At 44.1% G+C, this 19,292-nt stretch overlaps 1 protein-coding gene across 1 annotated transcript in view; it reads left to right on the forward strand.

The window, feature by feature from the left end:
- Nucleotides 1-2,617: 2,617 nt before the first annotated feature.
- The window catches only part of lzts2a (leucine zipper, putative tumor suppressor 2a), a 43,733-nt gene continuing 27,058 nt past the window's right edge, over nt 2,618-19,292 (forward strand). Inside the window, exon 1 of the mRNA XM_076974476.1 lies at nt 2,618-2,942. Coding sequence (XP_076830591.1) covers nt 2,940-2,942 — 3 coding nt within the window. The 5' untranslated portion in view covers nt 2,618-2,939. The remainder of the gene's footprint in view (nt 2,943-19,292) is intronic.

A 19,292-nucleotide genomic window follows, 5' to 3' on the forward strand; every position in this document is an offset into this window, starting at 1 on the left:
TCTCTCTCTCTCTCTCTCTCCACCTTTCTCAGATGTACACTGCTGACTGTGCTCTATGTTTACCAGAATAAGGTGGCTCGGGTTTCCTTTCTCATTTGAAGGAAGTCCATAAATCCCACCACGCTCCCTCTTGAGAGACAGGTTTGTTTTCTGAGACTAAAAACGTGCTACAGAAGATGAGTGGGGCTGTGGGAAGACAGAGAGATGAACAGATGAAGAGAGGAAGAGAGGAAGAGACCACAAAAAGGCCTTTCCTAAAATTTTGCAGTCTGCTATTAAGTGAACGATTGAGTTCACACATATTCTTAAAGGTGTTTGATCCGATGATTAAAATATTATTTTTATTTCCAATATTTAAGTACATATTTTAAATTAATATTGGAAATTTTACATTTTATTTAATTTAAAAATAATTTTTTCCAAATATCCAAAATCTATAGATACAAAAAGAAAAACACTTTTCTGCTGCTTGACATCTTTCAGGTCATTGAGCACCAGTAAAAGCCCTAACAGGAATTCACAGCACTAACAGTCCTTTAGCAACCATGCTACTCCAGTCTTCTCCAGGAAAAAGTGACCAGGCTAGGGTCGAGTGCCCCAGTTTTCCTCTAGTGCAGCTTAATTTCTCAGACCTCATGCCAAAGATGGTACACATAAAAACATCTGTGCTACCGCTGATGTCCGTGTGAGCACAATTGAACAGGGCTCTTCACATCTATGGGAGACATGATGATGGTGGAATCATTGCTGTATTTCAGTGTGTGTGTTTACTAATAGAGGGGCTAAAGCAGAGGCCAGTATAACAGAGGGAGGCAGACTGTCCCAGTCTAGATGCCGGTTCCACGCATGCTTGGAGAGGCACTCGGAGGACAAAGGGTGCAGTCTTGCCAGTGAGTGCATGCACTACATTACAGTCCTTCTGACAACGTGTTTATGGTGTGGTTCACTGATTTTAATGATTTTTGAAGTATGCAAATCGTCTGCCTACCATTTTGCCCTGAGGCCAAAAGTTCCATGATGTCAGTTTAACACAATGAACTCGTCTGATCCAAACATTCTTTATGATTTTGAGTTCATTTTGTATCTGCCATGATTTCATTAAGACTCTGGTCCTTCTGGGAAGAACGTTCAGGTAGAACTTCAGTGTAAAGTGAGACATCATTACTGTATTTTGTTCAGTTGTGGACATAACACATGTGTTTGTGTGTGTGAGGTTGCATGTTAGGGTGGGAAGTATTATTGGCATTTCAATAACAATTAGAATAACCATTACTCCTTTATTAATTAGGAGTATTTTCTGTTTTAAATAATTCAAAATCCAGCTGGGTCTACATTTAAAATGATTTTTAGTTTCATTAAAATTTTATGACTGTCCTTAATTAATATCTGGAGAAATAGCTATTTGGGTGTAGTCTAATGGTTATGTTTAGCATTATCCAGGTGTTTAAATGTTACAGGAAATTCTGAAATGAAGTGACGGGTTTTTTTTTTGCCTTTTTGAAACCCCCTGCTGAGCCCCTTGCAGACTTTCTCGAGCTATTACTGACAGAGCAGCAGGGACTATCGCAGTCATATTACCGATCAGAACCTGCTTCACCATTTCCAAACTACACACATTTACCAGAGTAACTTTGAGAGAACTGTGCTACCACACATTATTAAATATCTACTCGAGAGGCGATGATTCCTTGGAAAACCCCTCAGGGTGATTTTGGTAAAGCAGACTTGTGCCCTAGTGCTGGGCTTTCCGGATCCCAGCTGTGCTGTTTGCCATCTGTGGCCGGGGCTTCCAAGGACACAAGCAACTGTGTTCTCACCAGGGGAGAGAGGAAAGGAGCCCCAGGCTGTACGCCCAGGGGCACGGAGGCGCTTGAGAACGCTGTGTGACAGCCTGACTGTGCTCTGGGGTGGACATTTTGATGGGCGTGAGATCCTGGCGTCCCCTGTGCCTGCTGTTGTGGTACAAGGACCAGACTTACAACCACAGTGGACATCAGCAACTTGAAACATATAGTCAGAAAAAATCAATAAACTCAACATTGTTCAAAACTAAATAGTGTTGACACAAATTAAACTGATTGCATTACCAGGCAAGCTATCAGTTCTACTTTTATGCAGTGCCTATGAGTGTTTATAGGAAAACATTAGAAAAGTGTATTTGTGTTGGGCAGTACAAAATGTCCAGACAATGTCAACAAACAAAAAACATTGTATTGTCGTCCCCCCCCCCAGACCAATTCAGATTAGAATGGCACAAAAATTCAGATCTCATTTACAATTCAGTCATTGTATAGCACCATGTTAAGCAGATCAATTCAAGCTCAAAGATATGTCACATTTAGAAGATTAGTTAATGTCTTCGTAGCTGTATGTCACAGGTGTTAGAAGATAGAATAAATAAAATAATATGGGACAATGGCAGATCTTGCAAATATGTGTTTATTTGCGAAAGTGACGCCATTGTGTTGGCAAGGTCATTACCTAAAGCACGAGGTGATTACGATTCCATGTGAGACCTATTTAAATGTAATGACTACTGTTTTACATGATTTTTTGTTAAAAAGAGATCTAACTTTTCCATATCGTACGTCGAACACCCCCCTGTACCCTAACCCTGCTGTACCCACGTCGCCTCAGATCAGCCGTGCGCGTGCTGACCCGCGCGCGTCTGTGCGCACGAGGATCTGGGCTGGGTGTCGCGCGAGGCGTCTGTGCGGTGTGTGCGGAGCGGCGAGCAGTTCCAGCAGCAGAGCGCTTCCCTGTGTTACTGCGCCTCCGCGTTTCAGGGCAAGCACACGTTCTTCACCGGTTAAGAGGACAGTAACTGCGCGTCGCTGCACCGAACCCTCGTTTTGATTTAGCGAGCAGCTGAAACAAAACTACGGAGACGCCGTGGACACTATATTTCTGTGTTCTTGTCGAACTGCTCAGTACAACATATGGTACGTATCCCCAAATCACCTTGTTCAACTTTCCTGCAACTTTGGGTGCACCGCGTACTGAAGGAGCGTGTTTGAATCAGCCGTTTGTGTAGCTGGGACATTAAAACTATCCTGTTAATCCTCGGATCCAAACTCCCTTCAGGTTATACACACTGTTTAGGTTTAAGCCTTTTGGTTGTGCGCTGTCGGGCATTTCACTTCCCCTTATATCGGGAAAAGGCAATGCATTACCTAAATATGAAGTATGACGGACCGTGCATATTTTTTAATGTTAAAATTGCATTTAGCACCTGTGCATGTGCGGTGTACTTTACCAATGTTGCATAGAGGTTGTCCTACATCGAGATTTACGCTCACAGTGCATCGCTTTCCTTCTGTTTGGCACTTTTCTGTAGTGTATATGATATATGTTTCATGCTCCCCTATCATAATCCATACTTTCATCTGCGACGCATAGTTTACTAAATGGGACACGTATTCCTGCGCCTACACAAAGCCACAATAATCTTATAAGAGTGTAGTATGCGTCCAGGGTGTCGTTTGGAAAACAGTTATCGGGTTATTTAGTCATATTTGGTCAAATTTGGTGGAACTAGGTCGCCGTTGTAAGACTCGTGAGGTTTTATGATGGAGATACGGTGGAGGCAGTTTCCCTGTTACTGGTCTGTGGGGTTCCTCCATCACCACCAGCGGAGGTCAGTGGTGTAATCAGTGGCCATACTGGTTCACCTCTTATTGTTTTCACAGTAACGTGTTAGTTTAGCACCCTGTGGTGTTTCGGCTCAGTATCAAGACTTCCCTTGTTTTGCCTGTTCTCCACAGTATAAAAATGTAAAACGAATGACATTTAATTTTATTTATTTAATGCAGATTTTTTTTGTTTTGTTTTACATGTACATCACATTATATTGTTGGAATGTAAACATGACACACATTTTATGCACAACATGCCTGATGGAAGTTATAGGAGAAATTGCCTATAGCATGTTGCTAATCCTTTGCATTCAATATCTCTGTCCCACTCATATCATCATAAGCTTGGTTCATTCGGGTTATGCTCTCACCATTATGCAGCTGTTTTCATGTTCTGCTCATTTCTGTTTTTTAAAGTGTTGTCCTCAGCGAGCAACAAACATACTCAGAGGTACTGACGTTAACAGTCAGCTTGACACTACTCAGCAACACATAATACTTTTGCTAGAGTTCTAGTAGCCTACTGTCCTGACCATGATGTCCTTAGATCTTACAGCGATGTTCTCAATATCAGTCTCCATTCTACTCGTACAGCTGCTCAAAGGAAACCCAGTTTCTTATTGTCTCTTTAAATGGATCACCTGCTTAGGCTGATCCCTTTATGGTTCACCTAATATAGATATAAATACACACTTGCCCATATTATTTCAAAGTTATTGCACGCTGAGCAGCGCCCAAGCTGACAGTGTCCAATTATTTATAGATTGCACTGTATAGTCCGTAGTCTTTGAGTCTCTTTGACCAGCTGGCTACTGGCCAGGTTTGTTTTCACCAGGGCAATCATTGTCTGTCACCCGTGTGTGCAGTCAGCAGGACCCGGTGTGACTGGGGGAGAGAGACTGGCCCTGGCATGACTTCAGGTGTTGATTGATTGTTTGTGGAAACTGATTGACACAGGTGCTTACCTGGTGGCATACTCAGATCAGTTTTGCTTTCAGAACTTTAAAGTGTCAGTAAACCAGTTGAGTTTTTTTTTTGTAGTTTTCATGATTAGACATTAGATAATGTAAGTTAACTTTACGAGGGTTTAAGGCTGCGACACCAGTCAAACTGCCTCTCCTTCCCTAGGAATGGTTGTGTTTAACTCTACTTACCTGACCTACTTAACCCATCCCTTTAACCACTTCGGCTAAGCTGTGCTTCATTATATCAACAAAGCAGTAAAGGAATTCCATGGCACTGTATTACCTGAACACACAAGGCCTTCATCACAGGGCTGTTTCAGGAGACATATGGAACCCGGACACTCTCGCTGCAACACAAGATGAAGGATTAGGCCATACCTGGGACTGTTCTCCATCAGAAAGATGTAGCTCACACTGCCAGGGAAGCTTGTCTGCTCAGACAGCCCCTCTATACGATCAATTCCAGAAGGACTTTAGATGGCGCTTAAGTGAGAGAGGGATGCACGGCCCACATTCCCAGCAGCTTAAGTCACTTTTACTGTTCTGCACATTTACTGTAGAGACAGTAAAGCTTTTTTTTTTCTTGTGAGCAAATGAATGCTAGACCCAGCTGCTCTGTCTGGGTCCCTGCCCCTAACACACACACACACACACACACACACACACACACACACACACACACACACAGGCTACTTTTACTGTGTCACACATTGTGTTTGATTCCTGGCAGCTCTCCCTGGTTGTGAAGTGCATGAAGCCGTTTTCCTGCTGCTCACAGGGTGCTAGCGGAAGTGCCGTGTGTAGTGAAAGCACAGGCATGGGTATCAAACACTGGGACACAGAGAGGGACTCAGCAAAGAAAGACAAAGAAGGACAAAGATCTTAGCAACTCATAAATAATCCAAAAGTTTAAACACTTCCTTTAACTTTGTTCCTTTTGACACACTTTTACAACCATGCAGTGCATTTTTCTTATACTGGCTTAACGGATCATTCTGGATGCTCTGTGTATATGGAAGAATACTTGCTAACTATGTGACTGTGTATCAGTAGATATAACTCTTATATAAATATATTTAGTGTCGGAATATTCTTGAGGTAAGGGCTACAGGGCCTCTGAAGCTGTTTGGTCTGATGTGTCTCCAGTTCTAAAGTTCCTTGAAACTCTTATCATGTGCTCTACCTTTATAAGATTTACTGTCTGCTTTTTGATGGAGCCAAAGTGCATCCTTTCAAGGAGAGATGTAAATGTTGAGACCCGCAATTCTTCTTCTTAAATCGTTTTGCTCCCAAGAGTAAATGTTCATGAATATTTTATGTGGATAGAAAAATAGCGTGTAGCTATGATAATGCTGCGTGTACATATCTTCTGAATATGTTCTCAGCATCTAGTGAGGTTTGAGTGTAAGGGGGCGTGTCATATGTTGTGAAGGGACTCACAGATTATTATTGGATGTGTACAGGGGAGGTGGCTGAGACTGGTGGTGGGAGTGATTAGTGATGTTAGTATTTCACTTTTTCAGGCCAGGCTGCTTACGGAGAACCGGAGACGAAACACAGTGTGTTGCTGCACATCTTCAACAGTTCAGCAGAACATGAAATCAGACACTTGAGACCGATCACTGCCTCGATGAAACTAAACCCCTCAAGGCATTTTGTAGGCACGTGTGCTGTAATAATACTGAACGCAGAGCTGTTACACTGAATCAAGTGTAGAGAAAAGTGGTAGGAACACTTTCAATGTCAATCTAAAATGTTATTTGCCGCCTGGATTATAAATTAAGAGGAAGAAATGTCATTTGAAAGTATAATGCAGCCAGATATTTGACCGTTCCTCACAACTCCTCACCATTCCCCATCATAGGGAGTTTTTCCTCGCCACTGTCGTCTTTGGCTTGCTCATTAGGGATCTGGACCCATACGGTTGTAAAGCTGCTTTGTGACAACATGTGTTGTAAAAAGCGCTATATGTATATAAATTTGACTTGACTTGACTTGACATTCCTCAACAACTCAACAACACTCCTCACCACTGTTCACCATTTCTCACCACTGTTCACCAATCTTCAACACTCCTCGCCACTCTCGTCACTCCTGCCATCACAAGTACCGGCTGCCTCTCCGTGTACTGGTGACCCTGCTGCCCTGTAATTAGGAGAATAAACATTTGCACAGGACAGGAATGCGGATGAGAAACGTCGAGTTGCCAAGCCGCTATACCAGGGGATCTGGGCGCTGTAGTTCCTGCGGTTAGTTGGGGCTTTACCGTCACGTGATTCTTGCTCTGTGTCTCTGGCCTCTCATCACTCTGTTGGCCCCACCACCGCCACAGGCAGTTTTAGAAATAATTTAAACAATTTAAAAAGCACAGTTTTAGAAAAACCCTCCAAACCAAATGTGCTGTATTTACAGCATACATGTAATAGAACGTACATAATAGAATTTGCAGAATGGAATTACAGAATACATGTCAAATGTAGTTTATCTGCAGCACATATTCCCATTTGTCATTTCAGCTCTGTTAAGCACTTTTGGCCTCCACCAATACTTTTGTATGCCTGTAAAGATCTTGTAAAGGTGAATGTGTTAAGTGGAACGTGCTGGTGTAGAGCAGACAGGTGTGTGGTAAGGCCTGGCTGATCGTTCGCACAGGCAGTGTTGTATGAAGCCGTGCTCTCTGAAAGTGCTGTGATGTAGCTGTCCAATCCAGGCCGGCCTGTTCGTACGGGTTAGCAAGGTCACTCCGATGACACCGTGTAACACTCCTGCCTGCCTCTATCCCAGGATTTCTCCCCTGGCCTTTAACTGCTCCTCTGTGCTAATGAAACCCAATGTTGAGAAGTGAGGGTTGTAGGGGTGAACTGTGGTGACGTGTGCCGGTGAGTACAGTGCGTGTGAGTGTAGTGTGTGTGAACGCAGTGCGTAAGTGGACACAAAGTGTGTGTGTGTGTGTGTGTGTGTGTGTGTGTGTGTGTGTGTGTGCAGTGTTTGCTCACAGCGAAGTCACAGCGGTAGCCCGAGTAGAGGTTGTTGACCCTGTTGACCCCAGCCCTGTTCCCATGTCGTGCGACATCCACTGTGGTGCGTAAGTCAGTGTGGATATTTAACGAGGTAATGAGGCAGGGTCAGGTGGTCAAGGCCTTGGAACAGGGCCCTCTGTCTGCTCCATTATTACAGCACACAGCCACATTGCCTCAGTCACACTTCAGCCCGTGTGTGTCTCCAGCAGACCTGCAGGAATGGCCTGACTGATGGACTGAGTGGTTGGCAGTGTTTACATGTAATGACTGGGACAGTTTCAAGGCCCCTAAATGAAGCTCACATTCTCTCAGACTTTCTATGGCTCACACTTGGACGTTGTGTGTAAGTAGAAAGACCAGTATTGTGTTTTTGCATATACATGACCCACCGTAGGGCTGGATGATTTGGGAAGTTTTTCTAATTGCATAGTTACTATGCAATATTGCGATTTAAGTTGTAATTGTTTTAAATTACCCAATTTCCAAAACTGTGTTAGTGGTCCATATATCTATTCAATATCATAAACCTAAACAATGTTTATCCATCCAACATGACTGTTCTTAAATTCTTAAATATCTCTGGCCAATAGTGGTCATAGATTATTCAAATAACACAAAAACATAGGAAATTATCATATGAATTATCATCATAGGAAAATGGTTGCTTGCATGTATGGCTAGTCAAAAACCACTGTTCACCAAAAAGACTATGTGACATGAATGATGACTTTCTGCACTAAAGAGCGTTTGAGGGTGAACTTGTGGCTGGGACACAGATATCTGAGGGTCTACCTACTCAGTCCAGAAAAGTTGGTGAGGTTTGGTGAAGATTGATGAAAATTGGTGAGGTTTGGTGAAGGTTTGGTGAGATTTCCACCAGACCAGTGGATCTTCTTGTGGGTGTCATCGGGTAGTCATTTAGCTGTTTCCATGGCATTGTAAAGTGCAACCGACAAGCCTGGAGAAGCAAATTTTACAATAATGTAACTGGTAGTGTTATTTGTGTAAAATGCATTATCAGAATCAGTCAAATTAAACCTTTACTACTGACTACTGATCACTGCTGCTTATGTTTGACATAACATGTTTGTTTGACATAACATGACATAATAATCCAGATTATGTATGTACATATATCCAGTAACAATATAAATTAGTATAATCAGTACATGATGATTTATTCTAAATAATGTGTTGCTCAGAGACACACACACACACACAGAGAGAGAGAGAGAATTCACTACAAGAATTTTATGTATTTATTATTCTTATTATTATTATTTTTTATTTTTTTCTTTCTAATATTGCTTTGGCAACAGTTGTTATTTACAATTCATGCCAATAAAGCCATTTGAGAGAGAGAGAGAGAGATACAAATGTGATTTAATGTAACGTGACGGCGATCACAAGATGGCGTCTGTAGGTGAAACATTCCCTGGTCCGTTCGGTTATTACAGGTGTATCAGACGTGATCTGTGATCATCCTCTCATCCATTTTCACTTCAGACCATGCTAGGCTACAGATCTTTCAGTCCAGTAGCGATGTTCTCATCCGTATGGTCAAAGGGAAAGTACGACATCCATAGACTCCTTAAATCGAATTCTTCAGTTTCCATATGAACAGTTGGGCTTTGGTATGGCTCAGCTGTTCAGCTCGTCTACATCTACATCTGTGTTTCCACGTGTAGCATGCAGTTGTGCTATAGCAGCTTGGCTAAAGTATGTGGGAGAGGAAATGTGTTATCTTTTATCGAGTGTTTGGAGAACGTTCCGTAAAACCATCGGCACCATGCCTTTAGCTAAGTACTTGGCGATGCTTTTTTCATATGGCGGGTTTGTCAGAGTTGAGCGTGAATGCTGAGAACGTATGTGAGTGAACTGAGGTTAGTACATGCCAGATGGCCTGCAACTCTGAGCCCCCCCCCTCCAGCTGTGCCCCAGCTCACTGAGTTCTGAGTACTGCCCTCAGCCCTCTCTTTCTGTCTCTCTGTATCTGTCTCTCTCTCTCTCTCTCTCTGTGTCTGTCCCTGAAACTGCTTTCAGATGGAAATGGGGAAATAGTGGAATCCAGTGAACTACCTCTTTCAATTGTGGCTTTTTACAGATTGATCACATTTAACCATACTTGTGGGCATATGAAGAATGTTAAATAGCTGAGTTGTTTTTCTTTCTGTCTCTCATCTCTCCTTTTTCCTTCATTTCTTTCTTTCTCTCTGTCGTTCTGTGTCTATCTCTCCCTGGCCCACGCTGGCTCTCTCACAGTCTTTTTGTCTTTCTCTATCTCTCTCTTTCTCTGGGTCTTTCTGGCTCTCTCCCAGTCTCTAAATCTGTCTCTCCGTCTCTCTTAAATTCTCTCTCTCTCTGTTTCTCTTTGTCTCTTGCTCAGCATCTGTTGTAGCGTAGATAAAGGGTGTGTGGTGCGGCGCGGCCGCTGGGCAGGAGTCTGTGGTCATGCTCACGTTTCTGCGCACACGTTTCTGAGGTCACGTTTTTGCGCAGACGTTCGGATACTTTGACTCTTCTGCAGTTTTTGACATTTGGATGATGATTATGCTTAAGCTTCCAGATCTGCCAGGAGTGTGTGTGCGTGTGTGCGTGTGTGCGCGTGTGTGCGTGTGTGCGCGTGTGTGCGTGTGTGCGCGCGTGCATGCGTGAGATACTAATGAAGATATAATGATGCTTTGATGGTTTAATCCAGCATATTCACCATAAAAGTGAAATAAAACTTTGTGCATTCATCCAGTATTGTGTGTGAGGGTTTAATGATTTAAATATAGTTTTATACCTTGGTAAGGCTGGTCTGCTTCACCTTGTCAGATCTGCTGATCACTGTGCTTACTGTAAAACAAACAGGAGTGAGAAAACGTCTTCATCCTCCTCCTCCTCATCCCCTCTGTTCCTCATGTGTTTGATCCCAACACAGTACTGTTTGCTGGGAGAGGCAGAACTTCCGTGTGACTTCACCAGTCCGAGGGGATTAGCAGAGAAGTGGGTCGGACTTTAATTGAGTATCTCATCGTATATCAGTGTAGTGGCAGAGACAGTGTGGAGAACAAACCAGGGCAGCTGTGCTTGGGAGAGATGCCAGTCTAAGTGGCACTTTATGTGTGTGTGTGTGTGTGTGTGTGTGTGTGTGTGTGTGTGTGTATGCTCATGCATGTGTGTGCAAGTGTGCAAGTGCCAATGAATTAGTAAAAGTCATTGAGTGGTGCTGTGGCAGTGTGTCTGTGTGTCTGTGTGTGTGTCTGTATGTGTGTCTGTGTGTCTGCGTTTGAAAGCTGCAGTAATGAGTTGGAGTGACTTGATTAATTTTGCTCATCTCTGTGCAATTATTACAGTAAGTGTTGATTTAAGATTTAAAGCTCTGTTGTGTGCCTGCAAAGACAAAAATGGACCTGCTCCTTCCGACCTGATGGCAGCAGCCAGTGGCCCACGTAACCCCACGTAACCCCAGGTTACCCCAGGTTACCCCAGGTTACCCCAGGTAACCCCAGGTAACCCCAGCACTGTCCATTGCTCATGGAAGACAAGCAGCAAGACTCTTTCCCTGTCCTAGCAGCCAGCCAGGGGACTGAAGTGTCCCTCGTTGTCTTCAAACATATGAAGATATGTTGTCTCTTTAAAAGTCCCTTTAATTAAACCTAGTCTGTCACTTTGCAAGTGGAATTTGTATTTGCACTTGGCTTGTACAATTTGTGTTGTATAGTGTTGAATTGTGTTGAATAATGTTGTATTGTATAGTATTGTATTAGGTGTCATTTTAGATTTTAGCACTAGGGATGCACCGAAATGAAAATTCCTAGCCGAAACCGAAAACCGAAAATGAGGAAACCAAGGCCGAAAGCCGAAAACCGAAACACCGAAATACATTATGCCAATTATTAGTAACATTGGATTTATGGCTAACCTCACTAAAGACAAGGCATTGCTATTCAAAGAATAAATCAACTACAAAATTTGATTTGAAAATATTTATTTAGCACTGACATTACAGTAATGCATATTATAAAATAAAATTAGTGGTGGGCCGTTAACGGCGATACCGCTGACAACGGCCGACCACTAATTAAATTAAACTCGCTTGCAGACCGTTTTTATCTGAGAGGATAAATATATGTATTTTATACGAGTTAAATTTAATTATAACTGACTGGCCTGAAAGATAAATATAAATTCTCTCATAAAAACGTGACGTGAGTTGCAACAACATTAAACAGCTCAGGTAAACACACTTCTGAGAAATGTCGTCTGCTCGGCAAGGGCTCAATGTGCTCTATTAGCCTACGAAATCCCTACGACAGAGAACGGCTGATCGTCTAAGGCAACGAGTTCCATAATTTTTGGTGTAGGCTAGGCCTAATGTCCTTTGCCTTGGCGCCATCACTGGAAAACTTTTTTGCTAGCTTTCCAAATAAACACGTGCAGGCGATTTTTGCTTGCGTCATCACAGCACATTGTTTCGGCCGTGTTGTTTCGGTGATGAAAGTATTTCGGCCGAAAACCGAAAATGCAAATTTAAGCCATTTCGGCCGAAAATTTTCAGTGGCCGAATTTTCGGTGCATCCCTATTTAGCACTGACACTTTGTTTGGGTAGCATCTCAGTTAAGGGTATTTTTGGACTCTAACCTATTTGTGCCAGATAAAGACACTCCACATAGACAAGTAAAGCACTATTCTAAGTTGCTCTGGATAAGGGCGTCTGCTCAATGATATGAATGTAAATGCTTTGAGCGTTGGTGAACTGCTGTCTGAAACAGCCTGTGGTTTAGTTGGTAACTTCAGGTTTTTCCACAGAAGCAAACGCACATGTCTTCTTTCAGGATCAGGGCAGCAAGGCCAGGATGTGGGCTACCGTCCTGCAGATGTGAGACTTGGTCACCGCATGCCCTCGTCTGGTCTGGGAGTCTTGCATAAGGAGACCTGGGAGAGAGCAGTGTCTCATTAGACTTGTATTCTGGCAGTAAACCACAGCGTTGAGGAGACAAGCCACATGGTGAGCCACTCTATGGCCTCTTTACTGTGGACACAACCCCGTAATACCATAAATGACTGGGTCGTAAATGCAGTTTTAAGGGGCCCCTGTTAAGGTGTGGGAAACGAGTGAAACCAGTTTTCTGCCCCTGGCTGAAGGGAACTGAATTCTCCTGTAGCAGCAAGGGCCTCGAAAGGTCTAGTGTGACGTGGCTGGGCTAAGAGTGGCCCTGTCGGACCTGATGAAATGTCACGGTGCTGATCGGTACCGGATCCAAAACGTCCCCAGTTCAGTGCTTATGCAATCAAACTGGATTGGGTCAACACTGCTTTGGGTTCTTTTTAAATGCTTTGTTTATATTAAATCACTTGCATGTATTTGTTTATTTTCTCTTTTGATGGGTTTTGTATTGGTACTGTTAATGGAGCAACAAGGAGAAGAGAAGATGCTGACTGTGTGTCCAGGACTGACTGTGTGTCCAGGACTGACTGTGTGTCCAGTGCTGACTGTGTGTCCAGTGCTGACTGTGTGTCCAGTGCTGACTGTGTGTCCAGTGCTGACTGTGTGTCCAATGCTGTCTGTGTGTCCAGTGCTGCCTGTGTCCAATGCTGACTGTGTCTAGGGGCGACTGTCTTCATGGCTGAATTAGACCACAGCTGCTGCTGTGTCCTATAGTCACCCTTTTTGATAACCATTCTCAGTCTTTGTGTCTCAGTCTTTCTCTGTGTGTGTTTGTCTCCGCTGTCTCTCTGTCTGTCTGTCTCTCTCTCTGTCTGTCTGTCTCTCTCTCTCTGTCTGTTGCATAATCATACTCAGGTTGTTTGTTATTAATCTATATTCTTCACAGAGATGTGAACACAGATGCATCATTTATCTCTGCAAGGTTGAATGCTGCTTAGCTGGTATTTGCTCATTTGTAATAGTTTAGTGCTTTGGCATTTGTCCATGGTCATATGTAACTCATACAGTCATTACATCAAAATTATCCACAAAATCAGTAGACTGGATGTGTTCATACACAGTTTGCAAACCATCAGCATGATCGCCAAGTATCTCATCTCCACATGGGTGCCCCCCAGGAGTCTTCTGATTGGTCTCTGTTCTTGTGTCTTCTGATTGGTCTCTTGTCTTGGGTCTTCTGATTGGTCTCTTGTCTTGGGTCTTCTGATTGGTCTCTGGTCTTGAGTCTTCTGATTGGTTTCTGCTCTTGGGTCTTCTGATTGGTCTCTGTTCTTGGGTCTTCTCATTGGTCTCTGTTCTTGGGTCTTCTGATTGGCTTCTGTTTTTGGGTCTTCTGATTGGTCTCTGTTCTTGGGTTTTGTGTGTCCAGCTTGCGTTAGAGGTGACATGTTCTGTGCACTTCAGAAGCCATGAAACCCTTCACTTATGAAGGAGAACTGTACACGGACCTTAGCTCTGAGTTCTGTAGCTGTGCGCACACATCTGAGTGTTTGACCTTTCCTCTTATGAATGGGTGAAGGAACGCTCTGTGGAGTCTTTAAATAAGACACTTCATCAGTTTGGTCACTACCCTGAGGTCTAAAGTGAGACAGAGAGAGTAAGAGAGACTGATACAGAGAGACAGACAGACAGACAGACAGAGAGGCTGTCTGAATTTAAACTGTAAAATAATCCTTTTGTGCTGTTTATTTCTGTGTTTCTCAGCAAGCATTTTGAGCTCCCCTGTGTTAAACCAGTCATGTTCTGGACCATGCTAGTACTGCTTATGTGCACAGCATGTGTGCCGCAGACGTCCATATATAAACATTTATTGTTTAGCACTATTTTTCTGGACTGGCCTAAACAACCCAAATATTTTGGTCATTCATTTGTAACAGCAGTACTGAAAGCATCAATCTGCACTCCAGAATCCAGCATAAATTAAAAGAAATTCCCCTTTAAGGCCTGTAGAGGTTTTATTTGTTAATAAAAAATGTATAAGTGGAACATAAATAATGGCACTCTGGTTTAATACTGTATCCTCCACAGCCTCTGCTCAGACACGCGCACGGCCTTACATACCTGTGTTTTCACCAGGGCCTTACACACCTGTGTGCTCATCAGTGCTTTACACACCTGTGTTTTCATCAGTAGATTACATGCCTCAAACATTATTCTAGGCCTGGTAACAGTAGATTTTCGCTTATCTGCTCTACACAAACACACACACACACACACACACACACACACACACACACACACACACACACACACACTGTTCCCAGTGTTTAGCATTGTAAAACTTGTGGACATTGGGCAAACTTTAGGTCTTCAAAAACATGAGGCACTGTGTGAACCCCTTCTTGGCTTTGTGCTTTTTTAGAAGAAAGAAGAACGCCCTCTGAGACTTGCAGATTTGCTGAGTGTATGCTTTGGTGTCTGTGCTTATACAGTGATTTTAAAGAATAAAAAATGCTTGTGGTGTAAGGTTTTTTGCTTTATTAGGTTTACTGGGATATTTTCACTGCAGATTCTGCAGTGCTCTCCTGGATCTGACAACACGACCCCAAGAGTGAGATCCCAGAGTTTTGAGCAATGGCCCCGACAGAGGAAAGACATTAAAGGTCTAGGACATGGGCTTCATGAATCTCAACACAGAGACAGATCTTCGTGAGGCTCTGATTTCCTGAGCCCTGGCCAGGGTCCCGAGGGAGGGGGGGCGACGGATGGCCAAACAGGGCTGGAGCTCTCGTCAAAGGGCCATAAAGACAATGTCTCCCGCCTCTGCCTCATTAAGTCATTACCGGCTGGACAGCGGAGACGGGCTGGACGGTGCACAGACTTGGCTGCCGATCCGACAAGGGTCCGATTGTTCGGGCTTGGCAGGCGGTGCTGGAACAAGCGTTCTGCGTGGCAGGGTGCAGGTTCCTCTTCACTCCCTCTCTTCTGGCCCATTTGGGTCTCCACGTTTGGTCTGGGTGAATATTTTAATTTGGACTCTTTCTCTTTCCTTCTCGTGTACCGTGACTTGTTTACACAACCTCATGGATGGGATTTCATTGTCAGATGCTGCCTTATTAACAATTCATCATATTACATTGCCCAACATCCCTGCTATGACATAGAGTTGAAAACAATGTGTTTATCTTTACCCGCAGTTCTGCACAAAGTTATTGAGAGAGGGACATAAGGAAAAAATAAAAATGAAAATTCAAGAAAAATGAAAATTTTGAAAAGAAAACATAAATGCAATTTACCCTTGCTATAAACATTTAATTTCAGTGACAAATAATTTGGACTGATGGAGGAAATACAGTGGTAATCATAAGGCTATGTAAAACATGCAGACATGAATCTTTAGCAGTATGAAACCTGAAGTGCAACTGCTACAATCCACTGTACATGTACAGTATCTGGGCACAATGATTCAGAGAAGCCATACGTTTTGATTTGGCATTATCATCATATGGGAATTGAGATCATAAGGACACAGCTCTTGTGTGTGTGCGTGTGTGTGAGAGAGAGAGAGAGAGAGAGAGAGAGAGAGAGAGAGAGAGAGAGAGAGAGAGAGAGAGAGAGAGAGAGAGAGAGAGAGAGAGAGAGAGAGAGAGAGAGAGAGAGAGAGAGAGAGAGAGAGAGAGAGAGAGAGAGAGAGAGAGAGAGAGATGTCTTGCTGGCCTTGCAGGTTGAAGCTCTTCCTCTTCTTTTGGTCTCCTGCGTTTTTGCTTTGTGGCTTTGCATCTTGTTTTCTGTCTCAGCTAAGAAGGCTAAACACGTCTGTCCCTTTTTGCTGCTTTTACGAGCTCTGAAAAGGTTACAAAATAAGCCGTAGCACCCAAGATAGATGTCTTCTTTGTGCCACCGGCTGTGATAGTACTACAGAGTATTGCCAAGCCTTCCGAGTTAGATCCTGCCTGCTCGTACCCTCCAACGACTGTAACGAGCTCACTTCGCCAGCCTTTGAGCTGACGGTGTGAGAGGCAGAAGAGAAGGGGGTGTTGTTGGAGAGCGTATATGTGGAAGGGTTTGAGAAAGACGGAGTGAGCAAAAGAGCAGAGCGTGAAGACATGAAGGGTCGGGGGTCACGGGACGGCCTGGCAGGACACCACAGCACCACCAGCTGCTCTTACAAACAGCCTCTCGCTTTCCGAGCGGTTTGGAAAAACGGACCTCGATCCACTGAGCAAGAGCTGGAGAGAAAAATGAGCCGATTGTCTCGGTGTGCATAACAAAGCAGCCCCCCCCAACACACACACACACACACACTCCAATACACAACACACCACAAAACAAGATGTTGGAGGGCATCTCTAAAGGATGTGTGTGGACGCCCCAGGGGCCCTGCAGTGTGAAACGAGGCTTCCACGCTGACCCTGCTTTCTTTCCCTCACACCGCTGGACACCTGTGGCCACCCTCTGACTACTTCACCAGCTAAACCACCCCAGCACAATAGAAAGGAGCTTTTTAAATGTAAGACTCGCTCTCCGTAAGAACGTTGCTACCATTATAGACTTTAGTAATGTTAAAATCTTTAAAAATGGGAAATAAAGTAACATAATGAACGTAACATAAAGATAAGTGATGTGTTAAATGATGGGAGAGAATGCTTGCAGCTCCTAAATACTAATGAAAGCTGAAACAGAACCTCAGGCTCAATACCCTGCCTTGTCTTCCCCCTGGTGGTGGGAAACAGAAGTGCTACTGGGGCGTGAGGTAGAGCTGTTCTCTGAGCTCCAGACCACTGCCCAGGCCCCTCAAGGCACCTCGGTCTTCTCACCCCAACGTGTTGGCAGGACTGTGGTTGGCTGTGTTTCCTGAAGCTCTCTCTGTTCGGCTTGTCACGCCTGGCTCCGCCTCTATCTTGTCAGTCCTGTCTCTGTGCTTTTCCGTTCCCGCCTAGTTGTTTGTAACCCCGCCTCTCATTAGCATTCCCAGGTGTTGGTTTCCTTGATGTCACTGTGTGTTTAAGCCCTGGTGTGTGTGTGTGTGTGGTCTGGGCTAATCTTTATTTGTATTACAGCCCTGTTGTTCCTGTCTGTAAGTTACTACTGTATGTTTGGTTTATTCTTTGTATCATCATGTCTGAGTCTTTAATGGATTTGACCCTGACCTGTCTTTATGACCCTGATTTTGGATTGCCCATTAAACCTTAATCTACTCAGGATATCCATCTGCCCTCATTCCATCAGGACCCCAAACCCTCAGTCCCAGATCATGCTCACACACACACACACACACACACACACACACACACACACACACACACACACACACACACACACGAATAAGATGAATAAGAGATATATGGTGTATTCTGGACACAACTTTAGCTCTGCTAATGTAGATATACATGACTTCAAGTGCAAGGAGCAAATTGTGCCCCAGAAACTGTCCTGCTGTAGTCTCGCCTGGTGCCCCGCGTGGTGTCCCGCTCGGCCTCTGGTGCAGGTCCTCCATGCTAAAGGTGGCGTGTGCTGTGTAGGTGCAGTGTTGAGAGTGGAAGAGGCTCGGCTAGCCGACAGTCCCACTGCTCTCTGTCTCGTCAGAGCCAGGATGCCTTGAGCTTGGACAAGAACACAGAGACAACATAAGAAAAGAAAGGTGCTCTTTTTGGCTAACATGCATGCTACTGGCAAACTGACCCCAGCACAATATGGGTGTATCTCATTCAACTACACCAGGACCTGCTTTTAAAGTAATGGTTGTAATGGTTTTAATTGATATGGTGACTTGAGCTTCATTCAAACAAATACAACAAGATTAAGGTTAAGAAAAGGTTGTCAGACAATGACATGGTTACTGCTCGGACGTACACACTGAGTAAACGAATGTTACCTGTCCCAGCATAACCATACAATATGGATTCTCTGTTTAATGCACTAATGCTCTTAGTAATAACTAAAAGAGCTCACTGGCCATATGCAGTAAAACCAGCACTAGAACAATCACCAGAACCAGCACTAGAACAATCACCAGAACCAGAACAAACACCAGAATCAGCACTAGATCAAACACCAGAACCAGCACTAGAACACCAGAACAAACACCAGAACTAGCACCAGAACAAACACCAGAAGCAGTCTCCAGCTGCCATCATGCCTGTGAGTCTGTGTTAGAAATAGAAGGAAATAAAGAGATGTTAAAGAAAAAACAATGTTTTTTTTATTGTCCTGTGGTCAGTAGACTCTCATTCTCCTCAACCTGCACACTAATGATTTTCTTTGCATTAAATTTTTTCACTTGCTGTGAGCTAAAGGATCCTGCTATGTAGTTATGTAATCCAGCGCCCTGTTTGTCCCATCAGAATTGACCTTTCAGGGATTCCTAAAGGCAGCGTGATAAGTCCACTCTCGCAGCCACCTGATTGGCCACTGGTTCCACTGCGGCCTGGTGCGTTGCTAGCACGGGATCTGGGACGGTAACTGATGAAATAAGGGTGGACGTGTTGGTGTGGGCTCGGATCACAGCAGGGTCTGCTTATGTAAGAGGACGGATGGATGGAGAGGTGGAAGAGAGAGAAACAGCAGGGGCAGAGCGAGGAACCAGGAAGGGAGGGTGACGGCAGGAGGTGGCGGAGGGGCGGAGACATAGAGCTAAGGGGGCGGGGCTTTGAGATACCCATGGGATCCCGCTGTTGCGTGGAGGTCAGCGAGCGTGGCACGGCTGGCTCTCTTACGAAAATTAAAACGCTAAAGCCGCTGCGGAGGTCACGGGCGTGACTGCGTGAGTCGGCGGGTAATCCGATTCTCTGGACTGAG

This window comes from Brachyhypopomus gauderio, chromosome 15 (genome assembly GCF_052324685.1).
Source record: "Brachyhypopomus gauderio isolate BG-103 chromosome 15, BGAUD_0.2, whole genome shotgun sequence".
Taxonomy (NCBI): Eukaryota; Metazoa; Chordata; class Actinopteri; order Gymnotiformes; family Hypopomidae; genus Brachyhypopomus; species Brachyhypopomus gauderio.